The sequence below is a fragment of the Alexandromys fortis genome, unplaced genomic scaffold, assembly GCF_014885135.2.
Source record: "Alexandromys fortis isolate MF-2015 unplaced genomic scaffold, M_Fortis_MF-2015_v1.1 scaffold_136, whole genome shotgun sequence".
Taxonomy (NCBI): Eukaryota; Metazoa; Chordata; class Mammalia; order Rodentia; family Cricetidae; genus Alexandromys; species Alexandromys fortis.
The window spans coordinates 2,065,586-2,093,063 of record NW_026068024.1 but is presented as its reverse complement, the minus strand read 5'-3'; the positions used below and the strand labels follow the sequence as shown (position 1 = coordinate 2,093,063).

The 27,478-nt window shown below is 42.5% G+C and overlaps 1 protein-coding gene across 2 annotated transcripts; it reads left to right on the top strand.

The window, feature by feature from the left end:
* Nucleotides 1-1,264: 1,264 nt before the first annotated feature.
* Qpct (glutaminyl-peptide cyclotransferase) lies at nucleotides 1,265-26,941 on the top strand. 2 transcript variants are annotated; one of them, XM_050163544.1, is made up of 8 exons: nucleotides 2,186-2,315; nucleotides 2,781-2,915; nucleotides 11,265-11,411; nucleotides 15,970-16,248; nucleotides 20,069-20,245; nucleotides 22,052-22,151; nucleotides 23,541-23,657; nucleotides 26,313-26,941. In XM_050163544.1, the coding sequence occupies exons 1-8, from the start codon at nucleotides 2,286-2,288 to the stop codon at nucleotides 26,456-26,458; spliced, it is 1,131 nt and encodes a 376-aa protein (XP_050019501.1). In that variant the 5' UTR covers nucleotides 2,186-2,285; the 3' UTR covers nucleotides 26,459-26,941. The 2 variants fall into 2 exon arrangements, with proteins under 2 accessions (XP_050019502.1, XP_050019501.1); XM_050163545.1 differs by lacking the exons at nucleotides 2,186-2,315; nucleotides 2,781-2,915 and adding an exon at nucleotides 1,265-1,461.
* The last annotated feature ends 537 nt before the right edge of the window (nucleotides 26,942-27,478 follow it).

Sequence of the window (27,478 nt, the reverse complement as noted above, 5' to 3'; positions counted from 1 at the left end):
TCAGGTTTTTTGTTTGTTTTTATTTTTAAGACAGGATTATTCAGATAATAGTGGCTTATGAAGCAGAAAAAACTCACCCTCCCCAGTACCCACAGGAGATCGTTTCTATTATTACTCTCTATATAGCGTAATCCGCAAATGAGCAATCCCTTGTAACCCATAGCATAATATTTGCATATAAAACGGAATCTTTTCATAGGCTTTAAATCATCCATAACTTGCTTATAACAGTTAATGCCATGCAAATAAGTATTGTATTCTTTAAGGAATCTGGGCGAGGCTGTTCACATACAGCATAGATACAAACCCCTATGATTTGCTGGGCAGTGGTGGCACATGTCTTTAATCCCAGCATTCAGGAGGAAGAGGCAGGAGGATCTCTGCCAGCTTGGACCCAGCCTGGTCAACGAAGTGAGTTCCAGAACAGTCAGAGCTGTTACACAAAGAAACCTTGTCTGGGAAAACAAAATACAAAAACAAACAAAAAAACCAGCCTCCCCAACCCCCCCCCCATTGTTTGGATTTGTGGTTAGTTGAATGCCCTATGTAGAATCTGTGGAAGTAGAGGACCACCTAAAATTTGACTTATGCCTTTTCTTTTGGAGACAGTCGTTAGAAATAATTACCTTCAGAGTTGCTATATTGTAAATCTCTTATATTTCAGTAATTACTTCAACCTTACTTGTCAATTTGGGGATAAGGTGGTCTGCCTTTTAAAGGACTGTTTACTCTTTGCGAGAAAAGACACACAAGATGGAAACAGTAGATTCGAGAGGAAACACTTTTCCTAGGGGCTTCCACTCCAGGCTTTCTCCAGGGAGGTCTCAGTTTCCACGGTGTCAAATGGGGTGAGCAGATCAGATACGAGCGCCTAGAAGGAACTGGACCGGTGCCTGGTACAGAGCATTGCTCAAATACTGACTCGGTCCGGGTTTCAAACATAAAGAGGTGTCTAAACTCACAGCCCCCACGTCTGTTAAACCCTTTCCTTTTTATTACTCCCTCTTATAGCGTTGGGAATCACAGAAAAGGTTTTTCCACGCTCTTCCTTCCTTCCTTTCTTTCATCCTCTCCAAGATAAGGAAGTGGCTTTCTTTGTTTCTTGGATTCGGAAGCTCCTGTCACCCAGGGCATCCCAGTCCCCTGGCTTGCTGGCGCCTGGCGGGGGGCTGGGGGGGGGGTAGGAGGTCTGCTGGCTTCTGCTGGCTCGGCTCAGCGGGAGGCCACCGGAGGCGATGGGGAGGCGGGCACAGTCAACTCAAGGGTGGAGAAGGGGGAAGGCGACCGAGGCGCGCTCCCGGGCTCGTGACCGCCGGCCGCCCGGGGAATCCGCGCCCACATACTCTTGCAGAGATGGCAGGCGGCGAAGGCTGGCGCGTCGTGGGCACTCTCCACCTGCTGCTCCTGTCCCTGACAGCCGGGAGTGGGAGTCCTGGCACCGCTGCTTGGACGCAGGAGAAGGTGAGGGCCGCTGCGGCGTGCTGTACTTGAATGGCTCTTGGTGCCAAGACCCGGGACTGGGCCACTTCCTCCTGGACTAGCCAGAGGCAGGTCAGGGATGCTGTCCCCCTGCCCAGGCGTCCAGCCCCCATCCCAGCACCTGAGAGACAGCGCTCTCTTTCCCAAGCCTCGGCGCCAGGACTAGGCTCGGGGTTGCGCTGGAGACGCCTGGGGGGCTGGGTGATGTCACCCGCCTCCCTTTGGCATCGTTCTAATGGGGGTGTTGATAGGCACAGGAAGTGTGTCTCGCTGGCTGTGCAAGAACAGGGGCATTGGGGCACCACCTCCCACTCGCGACCCTGGACAACATCGATCCCCGCGCTCCAGGAGCTCCTGAGTGCCTAGACTACTCTAGGGGTGTGCCCGCGAATCCCCAACTAGTACATTCAAGGATGCTCTGTGTGGGGACTGAGTTTCCTTGTGGACTCAGCGCCAACGTATTGTTAAGATATTTAAATTTAAAAGAGGCGCTAGGTGTTTTCAGAGACATGAATTGAGTTGTGGAAATCTCATTTTTAAGGGATTCAGAATAAAAATGATTTGCCAAGTCGCTCTGCATGAAGAAAATAGATTCATAATTGCTTCCTTTTCTTGCTCAACAGTTTTGAAATCACGAAATTGCTAAGGGCTGTGCCAATGTTGATGGTTTGGGAGTAAAATGGTATGCCTCTAAAGAAACTAAGGACAGCAGCCGTCTAGGGATCTGAACTTTGGACGACATTCCTCAATGACAGAAAGCTTTCAGTGTTTCAGACCGTCTGAAATGCTCATTCCCGGGTAGCCTCATGCACATGTGTATGAACGGCCCACTTGAGGTGAGCTCAGTTTCAGCGAGCTTCACTTCAGGGCTCCCAACGGACCCCCATTCACCCCGGGAGGGAGCCTAGCACGGTGAGAAAAGCTGATTCCTGTCACTACAGGATGAGGAAAACAGTTTCCTTCCCAAAAGGCCTCCAAAGTGCTGCGCAAGCAGAGAGCAAATCCTCTTCTCCACTGTTTCGGAGCACCTGGGAGGTCAAGCACTGGGAGGGGGATACTCAAACTAGACTATATGGAATATGGCATCAGGCTAAGGTGTCTTTAAGAGAGCTCTAAATGGGTGAGACATGGTTGGAAGGAGCCGAGCCACACCCAGGGCCTGTCTGTGGGCACCTGTAGTGGGCAGGGGTGTTTCTAGGTGGGAGAAGATTCTGTGATTCTTAAAATGTTCCAAACTAAGGAGAATTTAACTCTGGAGAATTGTCTTCTGCAATGTGAATTTCTGTTTCCTTTATTTTAAGAAGCCTCTCAGGACTGTTTCCCCGGGAAAGCAAACGCTCTCAAAGGGCACAAAAGTGACAGTCAGCCATGACATTTCTCCTGCTTCTTTTCATAAAAGTCTGCTGGGCAGCCAGCTCCGCTTCGTAGCCCGGGAGGTGAGTCAGTCCACACTGAGATACACACGCCTTCCTGCCTTTTACGATGCCTGGCTAGTTTAATCAGATGCGGTAGGTGTGCTCTTGGTGCACAGGCCTGCCCACAGGAGACGTGTGATAGCGAAAGCATCGGTTTTGAAATCCATTGCCTTTGTTTGGAAATAAAGGTGTGTCTCTTTTAGTGGCATCTAATGGGCAAAAGCAGATCAACCCTGCTTTATGGCTGTGTTTAGAAGCATGATTTAATGGTTCGAAGCCTAGAAACATTACAGATGATTACACTCCCAGCTGGGTCCGCCAATGTATGTATATTGAAGGGTATTGACATGTAGGTGCTTTAGTCAGATATATAAAACCACCTCACTTGAATTTCACAGTACCCCGTGGAAGAGTGAGTTTATCTCCATTTAGAGACCTGGAAACAGGATTGTTAAACTAGTGAATTAAGGAGCTAGAATTTGGCTTAAGTTCTCTTCTATCTGTTTCTTCTCACTCTTTCTTTTTAAAGGTAGACAAATATTGGCTGACCAAGGAACAGTGTGTGTGTGTGTGCTGATGTGTAGTTTGGAGGACCGAGAAAGAACTTTCTTAATCCTAACCTGAACCCTATTTTTATCTCTCTGGGTCAAGAAGACCCTCATTGGCATTCTGAATAAGGAAGTGTGTTTGGGGCATTGTTTCTTCCCCCATCCCTAGACTCTGGTTCCTTGACCTCCCTCCTCCAGTTTTAAAGTCACTGTGAGGCTGAAGGTTGGTGTATATCTAGAAGGACTCTTCCCATATCCCACCCTCCCTCACGCCAGCCCTGGTTCTTTACTACAGACCCATTATTTTGGTTTAATTGTTTGAAAGATAATCTCATCAAATTAATTCTCCTTTAGACGAGAGCTGCCGGCTATTGAAAAGCTTCCTGTGTTTTAAGAGGAATGTTGAGTTCAACGAACTAATGGGTGCAGCTTCACTTGAAGTGTCCCGGTTGTGAATGTAACATGTACTTATTCTAAAAATCTCCAAAAAATTAAATCTCTATCAATTAAATCTCTATCAATAAAAATCTCCAAAAATACAAAAAAATATTGTAAAATGGAAACAAACATTTTCATTCTTTAGACAGTTCCTTTTAATCTTTCGGGTGTTTTATTGCCCCTCTATGTGTGTGCATGCGCACATGCACACAGACACGCACACAGATGTATATTTATAGGGATGAGTGACAATGATAACATTTCAGGTTATTGTAAGGATAGAATGAGCATGCACAACAGAACAGTGGCTGTCTTACCTTAAAGCTCAATACATTTTAAAAATAAATATACATAAGTATTTTGCTTCATATTGTATTATACATACAGTTTAATATGATTGATAGCATGCCCTGAATCTTACTGAAGCTGATAAAATTTGCTGAAAGCATAGATTGCGAAACCATCATCAGTTGGTAATTCTTCACCTTGAACGTTGAGGTTGCTCGCAAATCTCTATCAATAAAGCGGAGATGAGACGTAGTAGGCTGTCAGAAACTGTTAGCTGTTCTCTGCAGCATTGTATATGCTTTTGGACCGCATCTCATTCTTCAAGTCCTTAGGGTTTCCCCTTCCCCATCCTCTCAGTTATTACCCATCCACTTTTCCACCCCTGTGACTTGTCTGGAAGCAGGAGACTTCAAGGCAGGGACAGAGAGGCCAGCGAGGACCTGGGTGTTAGTAGATGAGAAAGCCAACTCCCATCTGGGAATCTGTCTGGTGGGTAAGAGTCACGGCGTCCGTTTTACACATTCGGCTGCCTTTCTTAGACATAACTACTAAATGAGCAGCTGGGATTGGCCCCTCAGTTGCTGTGTTTCCTTGCTGTTCTGATTTTAAGAAGCAAGCCTGTTCCCACTGGACAAAAAAAGCAGTATCTTGGTCAGTTTCCAGCTCCTTTCCCTTGTGTTTCTACTGCCTGTGGCTCCCACACGTTTCCCAAGTGCTGGCCGAGTGGAACTTACAGGTAGCAAACGTTTAGTCTGGAAGGCTCACAAAAGATAGAAGCTTGAACTGGCTGTTTTTCTGTAAAGATCCCCCTTACGTTCAGTGTTTTGGAACTTCTACTCCCTCACAAGCTAGGTCGCCTGTCCAAATTATGTAATGAAACCCTCTGGCCTGGGACCATGTGATTAGATGGGAGATGTTTCAGGATCTCTGGTTCACAGGTTTGTTTTAGCTGAAAGATTCTTGTCACCTAGAGCAGACTTCATTGTCCTTTCTGCCTGGATGAAAAGACAAGGCCAGGGCTGTAACAGAGCCTTGTTCCTCTGAGAATGTTGACACCAACAGAAATTGTCAAAGTACCTTTCAATTGAAATAAACCATGAATAAGCTTGGGGTTTACATTTGCCATTGGGTTTAGTGCGGTTTTGTTTTGTTTTGTTTGTTTGTGGACAGAGTATCACTGTGAAGCTCTGTCATAGGGCTGGACCTCACTGTGTTGACCAGGCTGGCTTCAAGCTTGTACTGATTCTCCTTCCCTTGGCACTCGAGTGCTGGGGTCACAGGTGTGCACCTCCACACCCAGCTTCAATATTGTGTTGGGTTCAGCCCCTGTCCTCCGAGCCTACCCGTTCTTCCCATTTTTGTCTTCTTACTCATTCTTGTTTTGAAACAAGTTTTTTTTTTTTGTTTGTTTTGTTTTGTCTTGTTTTTCGAGACAGGGTTTCTCTGTGTAGCCCTAGCTGTCTGTCCTGGAACTTGCTGTGTTGGCCTTGAACTCATAGAGATCCCCCTGCCTCTGCCTCCTGAGTACTGGGTACTTTGCTTGTTTTTATCTTTTCGTCTAGTCTAGGACTCTAGTGTGTGGAATGGTACTACCCACACTTAGGAAATGTCTTCCCATCTCAGTTAGCCCAATCTAGGAAGTCCCTGACAGACAGGCACGGAGATTTGTCTTCCAGGTGCTCCTACACCCTGTCGAATTGAGGATCCATGTTTAAGCATCACACCCTTGAACTGCAAAGGATGCTGTGTACGAAAGCAGGATGACAACTCTTAGTAGCCGATAGTGAGTTCAGCAGACAGACCCGTGGATGCTCCTGAACAGAAACTTTCAATTACTCTCTTGCTCTTCAACCTCCTGAGCTAAACCACAAAAATGGTTGATTTTATAAGTGTGTTTCAATATAGAGACCCTTCCCCCTTCTTTCTGGGAGCAGAAGCATCCGCAAAATCACAGAAATAACAAACGTCCTCACTCTTGGAGAACATTGAAAGCAAAACAACTACAGTCAGTTATGCAGGTCCCTTGATTCACCAGAAGCTCCCGCAGGAAAGCATATGGCTCGCAAACAAACAAACAAACAAACAAAGTAACATTGTTTACCTCCCTCTGCTTCCTGACTGTGGCTATACTGTGACCTGCTGTTTCATGTGCTCCTCGCACCATGCTTTCTATGCATCAAAGGCCTTCAAACTGAGGAGATGGAACCCTTCATTTCTTAAATTGTTTGGTACTGTGCCACACCAATGTGAGAAGGAACCAATATAGAGATGCTGGAGGGTTATTTATTTTATTCTTGCTTTTCTTACGTCTTTTGAGATTTTTTTAAGCGTCTATGAAGCATGTAATTAAACATAACTTTGATTTCTTTTCACTGTGGACATGAATTGAAGAACTCTGGCCACAGTGATTTGGTTGGCTCTAGGGTGGATGCTCAGCAGTTAAGAGCACTGGCTGCTCTTCCAAAGGTCCAGAGTTCAATTCCCAGCACCCATATGGTGGCTCACAACCATCTGTAATGAGTGCAAAAGGGTGGAGCGATAGATAATGAATAGAAATAGGGGTGTGACTAAGAATGTCTAGTCATTTATTTATGTGATGTGGAGGAAATGTCAAAGGACATGGCTGGAATCAGTTCTCTCCTACAGTACAGAATCTGGGAGCTGGACTCGGGTCATCAGACTTGGCAGCAGACCCCATTAGCCACTAAGACTTCTTGCTGGTCCAGGAAACAGAGTTTGACATGGAGTTCTTATTTGTCACTGTGACTGCTCCAGGCCAATGAGCTCTGAGTTGTTGGGAACATTAAGCAGAAACTAAAATAAAGCTCCCAAACATGGAACTAGGCTATGTCTTGTCCCCTTGCAACAGGTAGACTTGGAATCAGGACATGTCCCGTCGAAACAGGTAATCACCCGGAAGCAGGACATCTCCTGTCCCCTTGCAACAGGCAGCCACATGTGTCTTCTGGCTTTTCTACCTGTTTATGCAATCAGCTGGATTAGCATTTATGAAGACAGAGATGTGATTTTTACTTTTCTACTATGGAAACACACATTCATAGCCAAGACAGTTTTAGAAAAACGCTTAGTTTATCTGTTCATTACTTGAAATTACCCAGTAACTACTGTGTCCTCAATATGAACCATGCCCTTGTAATTCTAGATGGAGACAGTTCTAGTTCTCCTAGAGCTTGTAACTTCTATGAAGTAAAGACATTGAGCACACCACCTGAGAAGTGGCTTTCAGGCTGAAGCCTGAAGAAGACAGGAGTTTTGAAGGTGAAGAGGAAGGGAAACAGTGTGAAGGGCAGATTGCATTGCTGGGATGCCAAGATCCTAAATATAGAACCTCAAAGTACCTGGATGCTAGGTACTAGATGCTAAGTACTAGATGCTTGGTACTGGCTGCTAGGTACTGAGTGCTAGATAGTCAAAGCAATGAATGGGAGCCAACAGCACACCATGGGGCTTGCACGGCAGACAGAGAGGCAGACATGTTTCCTTGGGTGGTTAAGGAACAACCATGGAGATTTCCCCTTCTGCCCCATTTCTTTGGTTCCCACTTCCCATTTCAGTTGCTTTGTCCCTTAGCTTCAGCTTTCTTCTTTAAGAGCTGTTTAACATGAGGGCTTAGATCCTGGAGGTACTAAGGAGTTTAAAGGCTTCAATAACAAATTTGTTTAGGAAATATACTTGTCTGGTGTGTAGGGCAACTTAAGGGCATTTTGAACACATTCTACCTCCCACACTCTGCAACCTTTCCTTCTGTACCTATTACTTCCCTTTGTTCTCCAGTTTTGTTTCTGCTTTTATGCCATCCTATGAGTTTAGATGTATGTAAAGTCTCTAGTTGAATCTTTTATCCCTGCGAGTGATATATGAAAGAAATATACTTTTAAACGTGTGTGTCTCTGTGTGTGATTGTGTTAACACATATGTGTGGAGGTCAGAGGACCACATGCAAGAGATGGTTTTCTTCTTCCACCATGTGGTTCAGGAGAATACACTCAGGTCCCTGAGACGTGGCAGCAGGTGCCTTTACCCACTGAATTATCTCCCTGCCCGCCCAGAAATATACTTTAAAATGTATTATTCCCAATTAAAAAAACAGAAACCTTAATATATCCAGGGACAGTGTCAACATTCAAGAGTAAGGTGGAAGAGCAGAGATGAGGCAGCAGGATGAGCTCTGGGTTGGGAACCCACCCACCAGGATGCTTTCCGTGGATTTACCTGCAGCTCTGCCTACAGTTGGTTTCTCCAAACCTAAGTGTCCACTGGTGGATGTCAAGGAGGTTGGACTAGATTAGCTCCAAGTGTCTTATCCCAGTCTAACGTCCTCTACTTCTTTACTGTATGACAGAGAAAACAAGCACATTGGCTATTTACTAGGATATGTGTGTGTATATATGTATGTGTGTGTATATATGTATACACTCATCTAGTTCTAATTCCCTTTGGATGTAGGTATTAACTCCATTTTGCAGACTAAGAAATGGAGCCTCATTAAGGTTAAGTACCCCAGCCAGAGTTACAGTTAGCGGTGGGTGCTGAGTTCAAAGATTATATCTGCTCAAACAGCCTTGCTCTCTACATGATAAACACTGGAGAGTAATATCAGACCATCTACAAGTGCAGAGGGATATAAGCAACGAGGCAGCCAAGGTCTCTAATTCCGCAGGCTCTCACTAGCTGCACGGGTGGTCCATATGAAGTGACTTACCTGCGTGATTATTTGGACATATCCAGCTAACACTAATCCTGGCAGGCACCGGGAGATGGCCAGAACACTCTCAATTTCTGTTTGGAATTCCAGAGGACTCAATGTCCTTATGTCACCCTCATCATTCTCGTTAGGGGAGAAGTCATTCGATCAACCATCCACTTCCCTTTGAGGAGGAGTGCCACTTTCCTCTGCGCGCCTGGTAAACTTGTAATGAGTGACGGATTCATCAGTTTTGAGGTCATAAGAAAATACAGCGTGTGTAAGTCATATTCAGGATATGTATTTCAACATCAGGTTTATTTAGCTTTTTAAGTTTCATTTTAATATATAAGTGTAACAAAGAGTATTATAAACCTTAATAGAATATTAAGGTAATTTAGCTGATGATTTAAAGGAGCTCCTATTTATACAGTTATAAACTCAGGTTGAGAGGAATTTCATCTATCCCCTGAGTCCAGGTTGATAGAAATAGATATTGAGGACTAGGAAGAAGGCCCAGTGGTGCTCACTGTGCAAGCATGAAGTCATGAGTTGGAATCCCCAGAACCCCTGTAAAAGCTAGCTGGGTAGCGTGAGGGCCTGTTATCCTAATATTCCTACGGGGAGATGAGAGACTGGGACAGGAAAGCCCTGAAGCTTTTGGCCAGCAAGCCTGGCCTATGTAGTAAACAAAACAGCAAAGAGACCCTGTCTTAAACAAGGTGAAGGTGGGAATCAACACCTGAGGTCGTCTTCTGAACTCCATATATACACCATACATGTGCACGTGCGTGTGCACACACACACACACACATAAATTTAAAATGAAATAATAGATTGCAGGCATACAGTTTTATATTTTATAAATTTATTTATTTATTTTAATCCTGGCCTTTCCCCTCCCTTCTCTCCTTCCAGTCCCCCCACCCCACTATTGTTTTTTTTAAGACTAGTCTTTTTATTTTATTTTATATTTTATGTGTGTCATAGTTAGGGTTACTGCTGCTCTGATGAAATGCCATGACCAAAGTAACTTGGGGAGGAACGGGCTAACTTCAGCTTACACTTCCAGGTAACAAACAGTCCATCACTGAGGAAGGTCAGGACAGGAACTCACACAGGGCAGGAACCTGGAGGCAGGAGCTGATGCAGAGCCTTAGAGGGAGCTGCTTACTGGCTTGCTTTCTATGGCTTGCTCAGCCTGTTTTCTTATAGAACTCAGGACCACCAGGTCAGGGATGGCACCACCCACCGTGGGCTGCCCACCCATCAATCACTATGAAATTTACCTATAGGAATTTTCTTACTTGAGGTTCCCATCTCTCAGGTAACTATAGCCTGTGTCAAGTGGACACAGAATTAGTGAGCACAATGTTTATGTGCATTTTGTCTGCATGTATGTCTGTGTATCATATATGTGCCATATGCCTACAGACACATGTATGTCTGTGTACCACGTGCATGCCTTATGCCTACAGACACAGGAAGAGGGCATTGAATTTCTTTAGGAGTAAAGTTTTATATGGGTATGAGTGAGTCACCATATAGGCGCTGGGAATTAAAACCAGGTTCTGTGGAAGAGCAGCCAGTTCCCTTAACCACTGAACAATCTCTTTAATCCCCAGGAATATAATTTAAAATGTTCTAGCAACTATGTTAAAAGGTAAAAGGTGAAATTAATTTTAACTGTTATTTCATTTACAGTACGGTAAGTTCAGTACATAACTAAAAAATATGAATGAGATAACTTTTTTAAAAATCAAAATGTGTATGTAAACATGGTGTGTGCGTGCATGTATGTGTATAACATGATGTATATGTGTACATGTAAACCATGATGTGTGTATATGTACATGTATACCATCATGTGTGTATGTACATGTAAACCATGGTGTGTGTACATGTGCATGTGTGTGTATATATGTGCATGTGTGTGCGTGTGCATGTGTGTGTGTGTACCATGGTGCGTATGCGCAGATCAGAGGACACCTTGCTGGCGTCGATTCTCTTCTTCCACCATGTGAGTCCCGGAGACAGAATCAGGTCTTCATGCCTGTTGGCAAGTGCTTATTCACTGAGTCATCTCACCAGCCCATAATTGTTATTTTTACACCTTAGTTTTATAATGCAATTATCCAGAAAAAAACATTTAAGTTGCACAGGTTTTAAGTGTGTGAAAAATTCTCACAATAAAAGCATACTGTCAATTTTGTTTTTAAAACAACTTGTCAAATCTGGAAGAATCAAGGAGCCGATTTTAAGTTGAGTCCTTTATTTCATGTGACATAACCCTTATTCCTTTGATTTTGTGATTTTAGGGCTACAAATCACAGATGTACCATGTTGTCTTATCATATGCAATTAGAACCAAATCATTTTATTTAATTGCAGAACCACCATCAGCCAGTACATCTGAATTATTCATCTCTTCGCCAAGTTGCAGAAGGCACCAGTATTTCTGAAATGTGGCAAAATGACTTGAGACCATTGCTGATAGAACGCTATCCAGGATCACCCGGAAGCTATTCCGCCCGTCAGGTAAGAACATAGCTCACTCACCTAAAGGCTTTAGATGCTTTGCCTTACCTTGGGGGATAAGATGATGGTTAAAGTTCTGAGTTGTGTAATATCTGGATACAACATCTCATTACTCACTAGCAGAGGTAGTCAAGGAAGTTGAACATCGGAGCGTAAATGTCTGTTCTGGGTTGAGCAATACCCGATACCCATGCACTGAAAATCAGTTTCAAGACAGTGTGAAATCACTGTCTTGGCTATAGCAGCAACAATACAGGATACTAACTCCTCCACTCTTGGTCACTTCAATAACACATTCCTAGCTTGCTAACCAACTTTTGTCTACCCTAGAGTCCAGACTTCAACAGTTTTTTTTTTTTTTATAGTGCTTGCTTAGCAGTTTCGAGGCAAGAGGGGGTCACCGAGCTGCTAGCTTTCTTTCCTCTTGTGGGAAATGTGTGTGTGTGTGTGTGTGTGTGTGTGTGTGTGTGTGTGGCTGTGCACAATGATCAGCTTCTGTCTAGAGTTGAGCTTTTCAAACATTTACTTTGACCCACAGTAGAAACCTATTGTGTATTTCACAGACGAGGATGTATAGCAATATATTTAGCTGTAACCTAAGTTTTTGGAAAACTACTCATTATCTGTAATTTACTTGGATATTGTAAATTCTATTTTGTGAATTGAAGGAAATGCTCATGGTGACCCACTAAACTAGTTCCTAGGTTCACTGATTTTATTGCTGTGGTTCGGATGACGCTGCCATAAAGGGTAGAATAAGCCATAAACGGGGCTAGATCTTGAACTTCTCTGTGCTGTGTCAATGTGCCTGAGCAACGTGAAATCCTACCTGTCCATGTCTGCTTTTTCGAACTAATCCCATTCAGGGGGACAGCTTGGGAAGGAAGGAAACTGGCCTCTCAAAGCCCCTTACTGAATATTCTACTTGCTCAACTTCTTAGACAAAAACCTTGGCAACGACCGCTGTGCCTGCATGTTTCTTTCACCCAAAACATTGCTCTTCTTTATCTACGGTGTAGCTTCTGTCCTCCAATCGTAACCTTGGCAACCGTGTTTGTTGGCTTTTTAGTCTCCTGCTTTTTGTTTGAATAGCTTCTCTACTGAGACCCTAACGAACTTTCAGCCTTAAGGAATATATGTGTATCTGAGGATAGATGGCCTTCTGAACCAATGGAGTAAGGAAATGTAAAAGTTGAATCAAGTGAGTATTATAGCCGTGGATGATGCTGGGCCGTGGCAGGATGGTGATGATGCTAAGATGGCTAACTCTCATTCTTCCCTTCCTCACTTCCTCCTTTCCTTTCTTTTTATTCATATATATATATATATATATATATATATATATATATTTTGATACACAGTATCTGTCTTCAATTCAGGCTGGCCTAGAACTTACCATGTAGCCCAGGATGGACTTAAACTAGAGACAATCCTCCTGCCTTACTCTCCCAGGATGTATTATTTACAGTTAAGTGTGTACTAGCAATTTGAACTCAGATCTGCTTGATTTTCTATCACTGGAGGTTTGGGGAAAACTAGATCAAAGGTAAATGAACTTCTGCCCCACAAGAATTTTCTTAAATGCTCCGAATTCTTGTTTGCCAAAGTCCTCAGCTCCTCATCAGAAAACAATCCAGGGCTATGATACTCTCTTGATTTCACCTTCTGCATCTTCTCACTCTGCTGGTTCAGAAGTCTGTCTATGCTCAGATACATATATGCATACTTGAAGCCCAAGTTCCTTGTTTATGGACTCTGGAAGGCCATGAAATAGTGAACATTGTTGAAGCTCTGTCATTTATGGAACATACGGCATAAACAGCATACACAGGTATTGTTAGGATTTAAAGGATATACATTCAGGCACCGGAGTGTTGTATGAGGCTGCTTATTTATTCCCAGCTGTTCAACCCCAAAATAACCACACAGAAACTATATTAATTAAATCACTGCTTAGCCTATTAACTCCAGCTTCTTATTGGCTAGCTCTTACATCTTAATTTAACCCATTTTCGTTACTTTATATTTTACCATGAGGCTCATGGCCTACCAGCAAGGTTCCACTGGCGGCTGGCGGCTGTCTCCAGTGGAGCTACATGGCTTCTTGCTGACTCTGCCTACTCTCTCTATATAGCTTTTCTAGCCTGGCTGTGTTCTGTTAAGCCATTGGCTGAAAGCAGCTTCTTTATTCATAAACCAATAAAAACAACACATATTCAGAAGGACTTCCCACACCGCTAGAGAGCTGGCTCAGCAGAATCAGAATGCCGGATAATAGTGTATCTTCATCATTCCTGGAGGGCAAGTCTTTGGTCCCTTTGAGTCAGGGAGGCAATGATGCTTAAACCTTAGGAATATTGTGATAAAAGCAGTGGTTGGGGGAATTCCCTTCAGCCTTCTGGCGGAAACATAGAGACTAAATAAATCTGAAAGTTGAAAAACACCATGAGTATTAGTATCCTAATTTAATCTTAGTTACTAAGAGAACTAAAAATATATATGTTGCATACAGAAAGGTTCCTTCAGGGATCTTACTGAGGTTTTTACTGAGATGAGAAGTGAGGTTCTGGGTGAGGCTTCTAAACAATGCTAACAGATAACCTTTGACAGATACTTTAAAATCTCAGTTCACTTCTCAGGCTACTATTGGTATCAAGAAGCCATTTTAGGGAATGGTTTGTCATCTGGACACCAGATGTTCTGGAGTTGTACAAAGTCTAGGGATAACTCGTTTTCATCTTTGGAAAAACTCATCTTAACTGCACAGTGATTTCTCTCTCTAGTCCAACAACTGATGTTCTAGGTCATGTGACTTTCACACATTCTCACTACACTAACCCACATTTACTGTTACAACCAACTGCTCACGGAACAGATCTCTGCGAGCAGAGCATAGCATAGCATAGGAGTTGTGGGGAATAGCAAAGTAAATCGAAGTAAAAAGCTTTAAATGCTTCTTTTGATGACTTGGGAAAGGACAACACGTAGAGTCATAGCGGAAAGGAAGGGGAGGAATGCAAAACTCTGTTTAAGGTAAAGACTAACTTAGCAGCTGCACAGACCAAAGGGATCCCTCTGTTTATTTGGCTTCTTCAAGATTGATGGTGAGTCTCAGAGCCTCCAGCCCTCTGTGTAAGTTCCTCTCTCCTTGGAAGCTTCCTGTTCTAGTTTGTCCAAAGCCCTTTCTGCCTGTGTGTCATGTTACATCAGCAGGCTGTAGGCCACACAAGACTTGGCTGGAATAGAAAATCTTGTGTTTCTTTGGAAGGAAAAGAAAATCCCTCCATTTGTTTCCAGCGATTGTGAGCTGTTTGTTCATCAACTCAGTGTCCCTCCTTCCTAGATGTTAGCTGTGGGACAAATTGTCAGTTATTATAATGTCTGATTTGTGACTGAGGTTGAGAAATGTTTTTAATAAGGTACCCTTGCAAAGACAAACACAATACTAGAGGGGGAATAAAGAAATATAAAGAGAGAAATGAGGCCAAGGAAAAATAAGGATGGGAAAAAGCAAAATGCAATAGTGATGAGTTCCTCCCTCACGTCTCACACCATAAGACTAGATTCTCAAGGAAGACACTTCCAGTCCCTAGCATGCTGTTCCTTTTTCCACTTCCTGCTTCCTGCCTCAGTTACTGTGCTGCTCAGAAGACTCAGAGTGGCCGGGAGACAGTGCAGAGAGAATCCGGTCTGGACATAGCTTGGATACAGAAGAAAGACTTGGGTCAGAGTTACTTATTGATTCTTACGTTAGGCAGAGCCTGACCGTATCCCCATCCATCTGTTGCCGTGGAAACTTTACAACCCTCAGCAGGTGGGTGCTTGTATCTTCCACTAGTGTTCACTCCACACGAACATCTGTAGGACTTGGAGCACAAATTTTGTGTATTTGGCACATGTGCACACACATGCACACAGAGCTGCCATTTATGATGCTTTGAGAGCTTAGGGCGGAGGCTTAGAGATTTGATATGCTTAACTTCTCAGACTACCCTGATTCTTACAAATGTTCAAAGTAGTCTCTAGGAGTGCTGACCTGGATTTGTCCCTCGACCATGATAGACTGCTAAGGGGACAAAGCAAGGGTAGAATATTATGTAAAGTGGGCCACTTTTCCTACAAAAGAACACCCCTTCCCTCTTTTAAATATGTATGTGTACCTGTATGCTGGCGAAGTTTGTGTGATCTAGGAGAGGGATGTAAACAGATCCACAGCAGATTGCTAGTGTTGGTAAGTATTGACAACTGAGTGGGTTGGATAAGTCGACAAAAGGTTAGGAGTGAGGGAGCTTGGCCTCTTCCTTTCAATTGCTATGAACTCAAATAACAACCAATAATAATGTTATTTCTGCCAGTAAGCATGCAGAGCATGTATGCCCGTAATCCCAGTTTAGAATGATGAGGAAGAAGCATGAACTCCATGCTAGCCCAGGGTACTTAGCTTCATTCCAGTCTATAGGACTATAGAGTAAGACTCTGTTTCTGACAGTAACCAAAGGAGGCATCACCTACCATTTTAGAGACATAGCTAACAAATGAAAACTACTGTTTCCATCAGCACATCATAAAGCGAATTCAGAGACTTCAGGCTGAGTGGGTCGTGGAAGTCGACACCTTCTTGAGTGAGACACCCTATGGGCAACGGTCCTTCTCGAATATCATCAGCACTCTTAACCCGGAAGCTAAACGGCACTTGGTCCTTGCCTGCCACTATGACTCCAAATATTTCCCTCGATGGAACAACAGAGTGTTTGTGGGAGCCACTGATTCCGCTGTGCCGTGCGCAATGATGTTGGAACTTGCTCGTGCCTTAGACAAGAAACTCCATTCCTTGAAGGTAACATGTTTCTTTCTGCTGACTTTTAGGATGAAAAAAAAAATAGCAGCGACTCTGTGAATTCTAGAATCTTTGGAGGAAAAGTCATTTGGAAATCAAAGCTTTGGGGTACATTTTAAAATAATTTGTTAAAAAAAATAAGAGATCGAAGGAGTGGTGTTTGGAAGATCGCATGCATGGTAATACTGCCCATGTAATTCACAGACAGATGACAGTGTGTCCATTAACTGACAGCTCAAATCCAATTGAACACAACTGTTTCTTTGCAAATAATGACGTAGAAGGAAGGATGGAGCAGGCTTAAGTATGCGGGTTATGTTTCATAGAGGACTATGCTTATTCTTCTTTGTTTACACAGCCGTAAAACATCACAACCTTCTGCTGGGAGAGGGTGACTCTGGAGTTGGGGGAGGGCGGTGGGAGATCTCCAGCCTGTGAGTAATTCAGACATACCGAGATGTAAAGCCCAAGGCAGAAATGTGTTTTCGCTGTACCTGCGGATCAGGGCTTAGCTTTTCATAGCATAGCAGAGCTTTTGTTATGCCTGAAGCTCAGAACGCTTCTGGGACTCTCAGATTTTATTTCAGATTTATTTCTCTGTGTTCCTAAAGGGTGTATTGGGGGAAAGTGCTAAACGAGACGTTTTACTCTGATACTGCTCATAACAGTAAACACGACGAAGTGAATACAAAAGCTTTGTTCACGGGCAGCCAGTGCTACCCTGGGCTTTATGACGGGCCCAGCCTTTGATACAATGAGAGTATAGAAATAAAAGGTTTATCTTGTAATGGAAGTAATAGAGATATTTGGTTCTGTTTTTGCTGGATATTCAGAACTTGAAGAAAGCAAGGATTGTTTATATCCTTTCAATACTTGTTTCACATTTTATTTTGTTTTCTGAGCCTTCTACGATGCCTTTGTACTGCCCTGCCCCGCTTTGAACTGCAACCATCCCAGCAGTGGAGGAGGGAATCCATAACTGGACATGCCATTTTAAGTTTTCATGCTGATGATTCTAACAGAAAGACACGGAGTGAACAAGATGCGACTTGAAGGCATAGTTCTGCTTAGCTGACCCACTTCGCCTTCTTTCCACATAGCACACACCTGCAGTTAGTATGAGAAATAGGGAGGGCCAAGGTGGGCGTTGTGGTATATTCCTGTAATCCCAGCTCTCGTGAGGCTGAGGGAAGAGGGCTGGCATCACTTGGAGGCCATTCTGGACTACACAGCAAGTTACAGGCGAGCTAGGGCTACATAGAGAGACGCTGCCCCACAAAGGCAATGATCATTATAATAGTAGTACCAGTAATAGCAAAAAGAAAAGAAGTAGAAATGTCTGAAGTGTTGAATGGGGATTCTCAGGAAATTATTTTAGGCACTGTATGCCGTCTCTGAACTACTGTCTCTATTAGAGGTAAGGGGTGATGGGAGCAATCGTTAGAATGGGCTAATTTCGAATGCAAACTGTATCAGCTTTGTTTACAGCTGATTTTGTCTGAATTTGTGGGATGTACATTCTTTTGCTATCATGAATGGGGCAAGTGGTAATGGGAAGTGGTCCGGATGGCAGATGGTATTATTTATTTATTTATTTATTTATTTATTTATTAAAGATTTCTGTCTCTTCCCCACCGCCGCCTCCCCTTTCCCTCCCCCTCCCCCAATCAAGTCCCCCTCCCTCGTCAGCCCTAAGAGCAATCAGGGTTCCCTGCCCTGTGGGAAGTCCAAGGACCACCCACCTCCATCCAGGTCTAGTAAGGTGAGCATCCAAACTGCCTAGGTTCCCACAAAGCCAATACGTGCAGTAGGATCAAAAACCCATTGCCATTGTTCTTGAGGTCTCAGTAGTCCTCATTGTCCGCTATGTTCAGCAAGACCGGTTTTAACCCAGGCTTTTTCAGACCTGGCAGATGGTATTATTGTCCCAGCTCTCTGCAGCCCTTCCCACCGACCTCCTGTAACAGGACAGCAATCACATATTGACATCTTGTACCTCGCGCCTTTGCTATGGCCTCCCATTGTTGTCAGGGGCACATCCTTGTCCCTTGACTGCTGACGCCTGTATCTACTTGTCGCCGGCAATGAGACGGTAGGGATGTGAGATGGGTATGTGTGTGCCATCCCCAGGGAAGTCAAGATCAGGTGACCAGCATGCTGAGCAGCGAGGCCTTCAGCCTGTCTTCATTTCTAGCATCAGAGAGCCAGCAGCAGACAGAGGACTGGAGGCTCCTTCTCCAGAGAATGCAGAGGCCACAGAAAGGGATGCCAAGGGGGAACATTTGGCGATCTTAAATGAGACCATCGAATAGACACAAGCTTGCTCTGAAGTGACCGCGGTAAAACCAACCGATTTGTGTCTCCAGTGAACGTTTTGGTACCGTGTTCTTCAATACAAATGAACAGCAGGTGTGGCCAGATATTGGCAAACAGTTTCCACTGTGGAAGAAAGCAAGAAAAGCTAATTATGCAAATTGAAACATGAAGGCGGAGGAAACAGAATCGTGCAAGGGGCAGGAGATAGCTTGACATTACTTGAAAATCCTTAGAGACAAGAGAGTTCATATTCATGAAGCAAAACAAGAGTATTTAATAACAGAATAATCACGTCTTAGCAAAGCGCTCTAGGAAATTTGAAATTAAAAATATTATTCAAAAAAGTCACTAAGAACATAGAATTCTGAAGTAGATGAGATATCTTTTCTAGAAAGAAGAAAAAGAACCAAAGTAAAATAATATTGAGTTCTTTTGTGGGGTCACCCCAGGTCATATAATAGTAGCAAGAATGAAAATGATGATGGATTTCTCAGTAGGAATCTTGGAAGCTAGGAAACAGTGGCGTTATGCCTTAATTTTTTTAAAAAATCATTTGCCACATGAAATCACAGTACAAAGACTTTTTTTAATGTGTTTAAAATATTTGCTCTTATGCACTGTTCCATTTTAAAAGTGTTATTGAAATTTGCTCCAGCAAAAATAAGGGAGAAAAAAATCCAGGAAGCCAGAGAAGATGAAGTCCTGGGGTTCTAGGTACTGGAGAAGAAGAGGTGAGAAGAAGGTACCCAGTTGTTCTAGGTTGGGTACCCAGGAAGCACATTCCGAGGTGGAACCTCATCTGATGAGCATTCAGGTCAGCGAGTAGGGAGTGGCCTTGGATCAACATTGGCCGCTGGGAGAAGGATCAACCAGGATTAAGGAGGAGTGAGCCGTGGAGCTGTGGTGCAGGTTTTACAGCAACCTCAGCCAACCTCTGGGGAGCTGTGGAGGTGGTGGCCCTGTAGAGAGTTCCCAGTTCTTGGTCACAGGATGTAGGACACTCCCAAGAGGTGCAGCCCAGGAGAGGCTGCAGCTGGGGCCACCCATGCACCTGAAGAGGAGTTCTGTGGCATGCCGCCATGTGCATTACAGCAGCTCCACAGCCTAACTATTCTCTACGGAGTAAGACCAAATGTAAGACATTTAGTTTTAGAAGGAGTGGGATTTGCATGGTCTGATGGTGTTTGGAACGGAAGTGGTGTGAAGTAACTTTTGGCACATCTTCACTTGCTTGGACATCTTCGTTTCGTGGAACATCTTTTTGCTCAGTTACTAGGAAAGAATGCGAGTTTTAATTGACTGTAGCATTTTTGCTCCTTTTTCCCCACTGATGATCACCATGAACCCATCTTGGAGATACAGTGTTCATAGATACCTCCGAAGAAACCCCAGGTCACTGTGTCCTTACTAAGTGCTTTTTAAATATAGTTTGGGAGTCTGGGATTGGTTGGCGTTAGAGTTTCCATTGGTTTTGCTTTATTTTTCAAATTGTACTTTTTACCAGGATGTCTCTGGTTCCAAGCCAGATCTCTCGCTCCAGCTCATTTTCTTTGATGGAGAAGAGGCTTTTCTTCACTGGTCTCCTCGAGATTCTCTGTATGGGTCTCGGCACTTAGCCCAGAAGATGGCATCAACCCCACACCCTCCTGGATCGAGAGGCACCAACCAACTGCATGGCATGGTTAGTCTGAGTTACCTTGGCTCTATAACTCTGTCCGTGTCTCCAGAGAAAAGGCTTCTAAGACCAAGTAAAGACTTAGAACTGCCACGAAATCTTCAGAGCACTGTTTATTGTAGAACATTCCTTGGCAAGCATTGGATTTTTGAGGAATCCCAGAGCTAAAAAGAATGATTCTGTGTTAGAAGCTGTGTTTGGCTGAGCTTAATTAAAATGATGTGAAAATCAGATTAAAGAATCATTAGATTCAGTTTGCGAGCACAGCCCCACCCCAAGTACTGTGTGGTGTGGAGAGAGAAAGCCTTTTTCAGGCAGAGGAGAATGAGCATCGCAGGGGATGGAGCAAAAAGGATGGAGTGAGGAACTTCCCATGCGCTTAAAGTAGTATGGTGACTGCAGCAGGAATGGTCACCTTGATGGGGTGGGCTGATTTGGCATTTTTGATGGGAGGGTAGAGACATTTGAAGGATGCCTAAAAATTCTGCTGCTATTACTAAGTAGTGGGTCTAGCTCCAACCTCAATTTATCCTCATTCTATGCCCTGCCAGTAAATCCTCTTCTGAGACTCTCTTCCCATACTTGATCTTATAAGTACCCACCAACCCCAGCTTAGAACTTTGTGCTATACTTGGAATTTCCTTCCTCCCTGTGGTCTCCACATTCTCCCTGACCCCTCCACTCTGCTGTACACATCCCCGGTCTTTCTCATGGTGCTGGCCTTCACCCTAGGGATCACATGAACAATCCGTATCATCTAAGCGTTTCGCTAACACGCCTCGTGTGACCATGACTTTCTCAGGTACACTGGCAGCTTGCCATGGGTCAAAGACATGTAGTCAGTACCTCACTCGTTCACTTGTTCCTGAGTGGCTCAGCAGGGGGCAGGAAAAGGAGGGGAGACCTAGATAATTAGTAGTTATTTATCAGTCCAGATATATAATCCACAGTGATGGAAAAGACCATTTATTTCCCAGACAGAAACTTACCTAGTCTCATGAATATGTCCTATTTCAAACAAGCATTTCCCCAAATGAGTGAATATGTGTATCAATTATATACGTGTATATGTATGTGTCACTTGTGTATATGCTGTCGTAGGGATCGTGAAGTCTGAAAATATTTACTCAGCATGTGGCAGGTTTCACTCTAGGTAGTTAACCGAACATTATTTCACTTACCTAAATCGGGAAGACAATCTAGGATGTGGCCTTCAGGGAGTCGTCAAGCTTGCTGGTTTTATGAGTCAAATAAGCTAAGGAACATTGGCTTAATATGGAAGGCTATAACCGGGAGACTTTAGAGACTAGCTAAACTGAGCGCCTTGCTTGCCACACAAGGAGAAGGCGATCCAGCAGCATGATGTATACAGTTTCCTTTAGAGGAATTTTTCTTGCGTGCTGCGTGAGTCATAGCTTCCGTCCACATGCACCCCTATCATTACAGATTAAAGTGAAACGCCTAATTATAATGACATAGAAGATCAGACATGCTTGAACTCCCATCCGAAAGCAAAGCAAATGTATTTTTTTTCAGTTCATATAATATACATCAAATCTGCCTTCCTAATCTATCCTTGGTTATGCACATTTGGTGTATGATACATCGCCATTTATCCATGTTACATAAGCAAGACCTAAAGAGTTCTCTACAGTGGTTAGAAAATATTATTAAACCCATTGTCCATTCATATAGCTCTCTGTGTGATTCTCAAGTAGTTAAAGGTATTTAGTTTTGACTGTTTTTCTCTATTAATGGACCTGAAACATGCTTCGGTAGCAACTGTGATTAAGTAATATTTTTCTCCCTTAGGATCTGTTGGTCTTACTAGATTTAATTGGAGCTGCAAATCCAACATTTCACAATTTTTTCCTCAAGACTACCAGATGGTTTAGTAGACTCCAAGCAATTGGTAAGCACCAGTTATGAAAGAGCAAAATATTGTGTCTTCCTACTGACAAGCTCTACTCTTTAAAACTCAAAATTCGTGATTTAAATGCACTCTTTAAATGCTTAAAACACTTGGCTGACTTCTGACTTACCCTACCAATTAGTTCACCATTCCTAATTTGTCAACAGGCCCGATTTATTTTCCTGCATGGAATTCCATTTCAAAATGTAAACATCAAAACATTACATTTACAGAATCTTAGAAATTATGCCAGAAGAATCTCTTGAATTTAACTTAATTTCCCATCTCTTTTTGGTCTCCTGTTTTCTTCCTTTGCCTTTCCAAGAACTCCACGTGTTCCCTTATTTCTGCTCCCAAAATGCACATAACAATACATTTACTTTATTGAGATTAAAATCAATTGTGCTGTTCTCCTTCATGGGATTCTCTTTAACTATGTTTTTAATTGTGTAAGAAAAAAAATGTACCCCATGGTTAAAAAGATATAAATATTGACAAACAGGAATATTATTTTGGTTGGTAGTTGGGGCTTTCTCAATGTTCTTAAAAATCCCACTACACATGCTTCCTAGTGGGTACAGTTTTCCCCTTTTAATTTAACATCACAGAAATGAGGAGCTGTGCTAGGGAGTTCTTTCATCCTTCTTTCCTAATCTCATGGTCTCTTACCATCTTGTAACAGACGGCATACGGGTGATGTACAACACGAGCTGTATGTTACAAGATGACAAGAGCCATGGGTTGTGTAGGTCAGTGGTTCTCACACGTTAGAGTGGACCAGAATCCCCCAGTGCTTGCTGAGGCCTAGATTACAGGGCTGGGCCCCAGAATTTTGGATTCGTTAAACCTGACATTACACCAGCTAATTTGATCTCTAAGTCATTCCCAGGTGGCGCTGAGGCCGCTGGTCAGGAACCACACTGTGGAAATCCCTGAGAGAGGTCACAGTAGATGTCTTTTCCCCAGAGTGGCCAGTCAATATTCTTCATCCTACTCCGTTCTGATATCCCACTTTTAAGCCCAGCATCCCTCTGTAAACATTCCCCATGCACCGTCCGGACCAATTGACATCTGCACCTGAGTTTTCCCAACACCTTTGACTCTCATTTTCTCCTTAATCTCTCCCTTGTTCCGTTGAGATTCTACCCTTGAAGAGGTTCTCACCAGCAAAGCCAGAGCCATGTGTGACTCTTCGTCTCTAATCTCCTCTATAATATACCTAGGTGAAGCCTAGACACTTATTGTCACAGATGTGGATGTGTTCACTGATATGTGTCCACAGAAGAATTCCTTATGTGATAAGATGTCTAGCTCCCTAAGTGAGGATGCATTCTAAGTCTTGATCAGATAAAACTAGATGTTCACCTACTGTCTGATTGTTGCCTGCAGAACAAGAACTCTATGAATTGGGTTTGCTCAAGGATCATTCTTTGGAGAGAAAGTATTTCCAGAATTTTGGTTATGGAAATATTATTCAAGATGACCATATTCCATTTTTAAGAAAAGGTAACTGTGTGTGTATTATTGTCCATGTTCATTTTCCCTTCTGTGCCTATTGTATCTTTTATGTGTATTTTGAAATTTTTAAACAGTGTCATTTACGGATTCCTTTTTTATTTTTGTTTTTATTATTATATGCTAATTGTACATAGTGCGTCTCATTGTGACATTTTCATATGTGTATTCAGTGGAGTTTGGTCACATTCATTTTCCTTTGCCCTCTCTTGTCCCCTCCCTCTTTTGTTACCCTCTTCCCTTTTCCCAAGTAATCTTCCTTCCCCTTTCATGTATCTTAATGACCCAGTGGGTTTCATTAGGGTTGCTTACAAGAGAGCAGACAAGAGGTTATTCACAGACATCTTACCAGTGCCTACACCATTGATATAGAAGTCTTTCCCTCCTCCAGCAACCATTATAAGTATGTGTAAGTTCTCAGAGTGGGTGAGACCTCATGAGACCTTCCATCCTCCATGACATGATGTTGTGGGCCCGATCTTATGAAGATCTTGTACAGGTCACAGATGTGATTTCAGGACTGCCAGTGGCTATGTCATGCTTGCATTTCCCACCGTTCTCCCCATCCTCTCCCTGTTTCTTCCATCCTTTTCACCCCTCATCTTTGATATTCACTGAGCTTTCGATGATAAGGATGTAAAATAGTCATTAAATTAATTTGAATGAGAGCTTATCTTTAAAAGGAAATATGTATATTATGCTATAAGAGATTTTTGCCCAACATGTGTCTTTTGGTTAGATAGACATTAGATAATTGAACCAAATTAAATAATGTGGAGACATCTAGACACACCTTTACCTGGCCTCTATTGATCGGATACTATTCAGATGCAGCTTGTAATAAGCTAATGTCCCCTTACCAGATAATTAGATACACAGTCCCACCCATAACTGAGAAGCTGTTTGCAATTCATACCTTGCTGGGCGAGGGAAAATCTTTTTTTCCCCAATAGTAACAGTGAATATATTAACTGCACTCCAGGGCAGGCCCTATTGGTCAACACAAAAATGGACTCCATGTTTTTGTGTGTGAGTGCTTTTTTTGCTTGTTTTGTTTTGGTATTTTTAGCCTTTTGTTTGTTTGTTTGTTGCGATTCTTTTTTTAGAGAGAGGGAAAGAACATGAAATTGCGAGGGTAGGGAGGTGGGGATACCAGGGAAGGGGAAAGAATATGATCAAAATATATTGTATGAAAAATATTAAAGACAGTAAATACAGACAAAACAAAACGAAACAAAAAGAGAGCCCCTCCCCTTTACCAACCCTCTCTCTTTGGATATCAGATGAAATCAAAGAGCACATTATTGTTCATTGACATGGAAGACTAAGTGGCATGGAATGTTCCTTTCCTAGTCTTGCCCTTTTCGGTAAACAATCTACATTTATCCAGCTGCCCAAGTCAGAGTGCTGGAGCTGTCCTTAATTCTGCCCTTTCTCTGAGTTCAACCGCTGCATCTTGCATGTGTATTCGAGTCTTCAAGACAATATCTAAGCTGAACCTTATATACAGCTCCAAACTTACACAATAATTCCCATTTCCCCTGATTTGAGATAATCTGTAATTGATGAGTCATTAAGCATAATAAATCGATTAATTCAGCCATTAAATCATCATTCATGGCTTCTTTTTTTCTTGTGAAAGATGTTCTAAATTCTTGATGAGGTCTTTATTTCTCCCTACTCATAATAGATTTAGAAAATCTTAGAACCACTGATATCCTTCCTTGGCTTTCATAAAGTTAAGTTACATTCTTGTCCTTTGCACAACTTTGATGTGGCCTGGTTGATAAGCAAGATATCCTGTGTCTCGATGTGAAAATCTAAATTAACTCAGTGACCCTTAAGTTGCCTCCCCACTGGTCTCTGAATTTTACTATTGCCTCTCAAATTATTTTGCACATAAAATAGAATCATCTTTTTAAAATGTAAATCAAATTATGCTAATACCATTTTAAAGCTCCAGTGGTTTTCTGCCTTATCGAGTAAGATGGAAAGTTTACCGTGACCTAAAAGGACTTCCATTTTCTGATTCTGTTTCAAAACCATCTCCCACTTCTCTTCTCACTTCTTCCTGTGATTCTCGCTGTTCCCTAACCAGGACAAGCCTTATGACCTTTGCACTAGGGAAGATTGTTGCCCAGGGTGTTCATTCCTAGATCTTTGCCTGGCTTGCTTTCTCCTGGGTTTGTCCCTTGATTTAAATGTTGGCTTCTGGGAGAGGCCGTCCCTGGCTTTAAACAGCTCTTCATTCAGTCCCCCTGCCCACCCTCCATCCTTATCCCCAACCCTCATTTAGTTACTTTTGAAACGCTTTAACACTGCTTATAACTGTATCTTGCATGTGCCTGCTTATTTCTCCACTAGGATGTAAACTCCACATCAGCCAGGTCTTGCCTTTTCACTCCTAGAGCAAGAGCTTACAGACAGTAGGTGCCTTCGCATCCCTTACGTTTGTTTGGCAAGCCTCAAAGTACTCCTACTTCAAGACATAAAGCTATCTTGAAGCAAGACATAAAGATGTCCATGTAAGACAATGAATTATCAAATGTCTTATAAGATATGGCGCTTGCTTTGCTCACAAATATCACTTTCTAGATGACCCCCTGGAAATTGGTACTAACTTAAAAGTTGCTTCTCTCGTACCAGGCGTTCCGGTTCTTCACTTGATAGCTTCTCCCTTCCCGGAAGTCTGGCACACCATGGATGACAATGAAGAAAATCTGAATGAGTCAACCATTGACAATCTAAACAAAATCATTCAGGTCTTCGTGTTGGAATATCTTCACTTGTAGTGTTTGAATTTAGTTTGTGGTAATTGCTTTTGTTTCAAATTCAGAAGTCAAGGTGTTATTTAAATAATCTGATTCCAGGCAAATGTTGTACTAAAACTTCCATCCTACAGATCCATTCTGTAGGTGAATGAGTATGTGATCAGTGAACCATAGAATTCTATGATGCCTTTGATTGCTCATTAATTTTCATCTAGAGACAAGAAAGGAACATGTAAAGAAATCAAAAATAAGTAACTTTTGAAACTCTTTAAATGAAAACTTTAAAATGATTCTAGATTACTTACCAATATCATACTTCTAAATACTTCTTAAATATGATGATGGTGTACAATATATAACTGTAGTTTTATATGCTATGTTATAGTGTCTTATATAATGTGTTATGTAATACAATACAGATATGTATTTTGACAGCTCTTACATTTCTTCAAGAAAGCTTTGTGGAGTATATTTCTTGGAAATTAAAGTCTGAATTAAATGTTATACAGTGGGTTTGTTTTCCGTGTCCATAAATGAGAAAGTGAGTTTTTAAATGAATATTCCAGTTTTCTAGTATTTTACAGCTTATTTTTTTTTGTAAAAATGATATATAGTGGGTAACAAAACAGTTGGGAAAGGATAAAAAGATAAATCCAATTGCATTAACAGAATCACTATGGCCTCTTTAATTGGTCTCAGTTTTTATTGCACATATTTCTTATATAATCAAACCACATCTCTAATTTAAGGGGCTTCCTCCCATTAATGTAATTCTAAGATGTGTATTTGCTATTTGGATCTTGGGTTAGATAAAGACAGAAAAGACCACCAAGTGTTTCCTCAAGAGTTAATGTTCAGTATAACAGTAGCGCATAAGCCTCTTTTTCCTGCAGTTAGATTTTTCTGGTATTCAGATTTGGTAGAGTATAACTTTTTTTTCTTCTGGAGACACTGAGGAATCCTGGATTATCTTTAGAGATAAGAAACAATTTATCTATAAATAACAATCTTGATCAAATGAGCACTTCGGGAATTAGATCA

Bases quoted from the DNA above. Each gene is read 5' to 3' on its own strand.
- Qpct (XM_050163544.1), top strand. From the start codon at position 2,286: ATGCACATGTGTATGAACGGCCCACTTGAG. The intron at 2,316-2,780 runs GTGAGCTCAGTT...CTTTATTTTAAG, and splicing joins GTATGAACGGCCCACTTGAG to AAGCCTCTCAGGACTGTTTC. The intron at 11,412-15,969 runs GTAAGAACATAG...TGTTTCCATCAG, and splicing joins GAAGCTATTCCGCCCGTCAG to CACATCATAAAGCGAATTCA.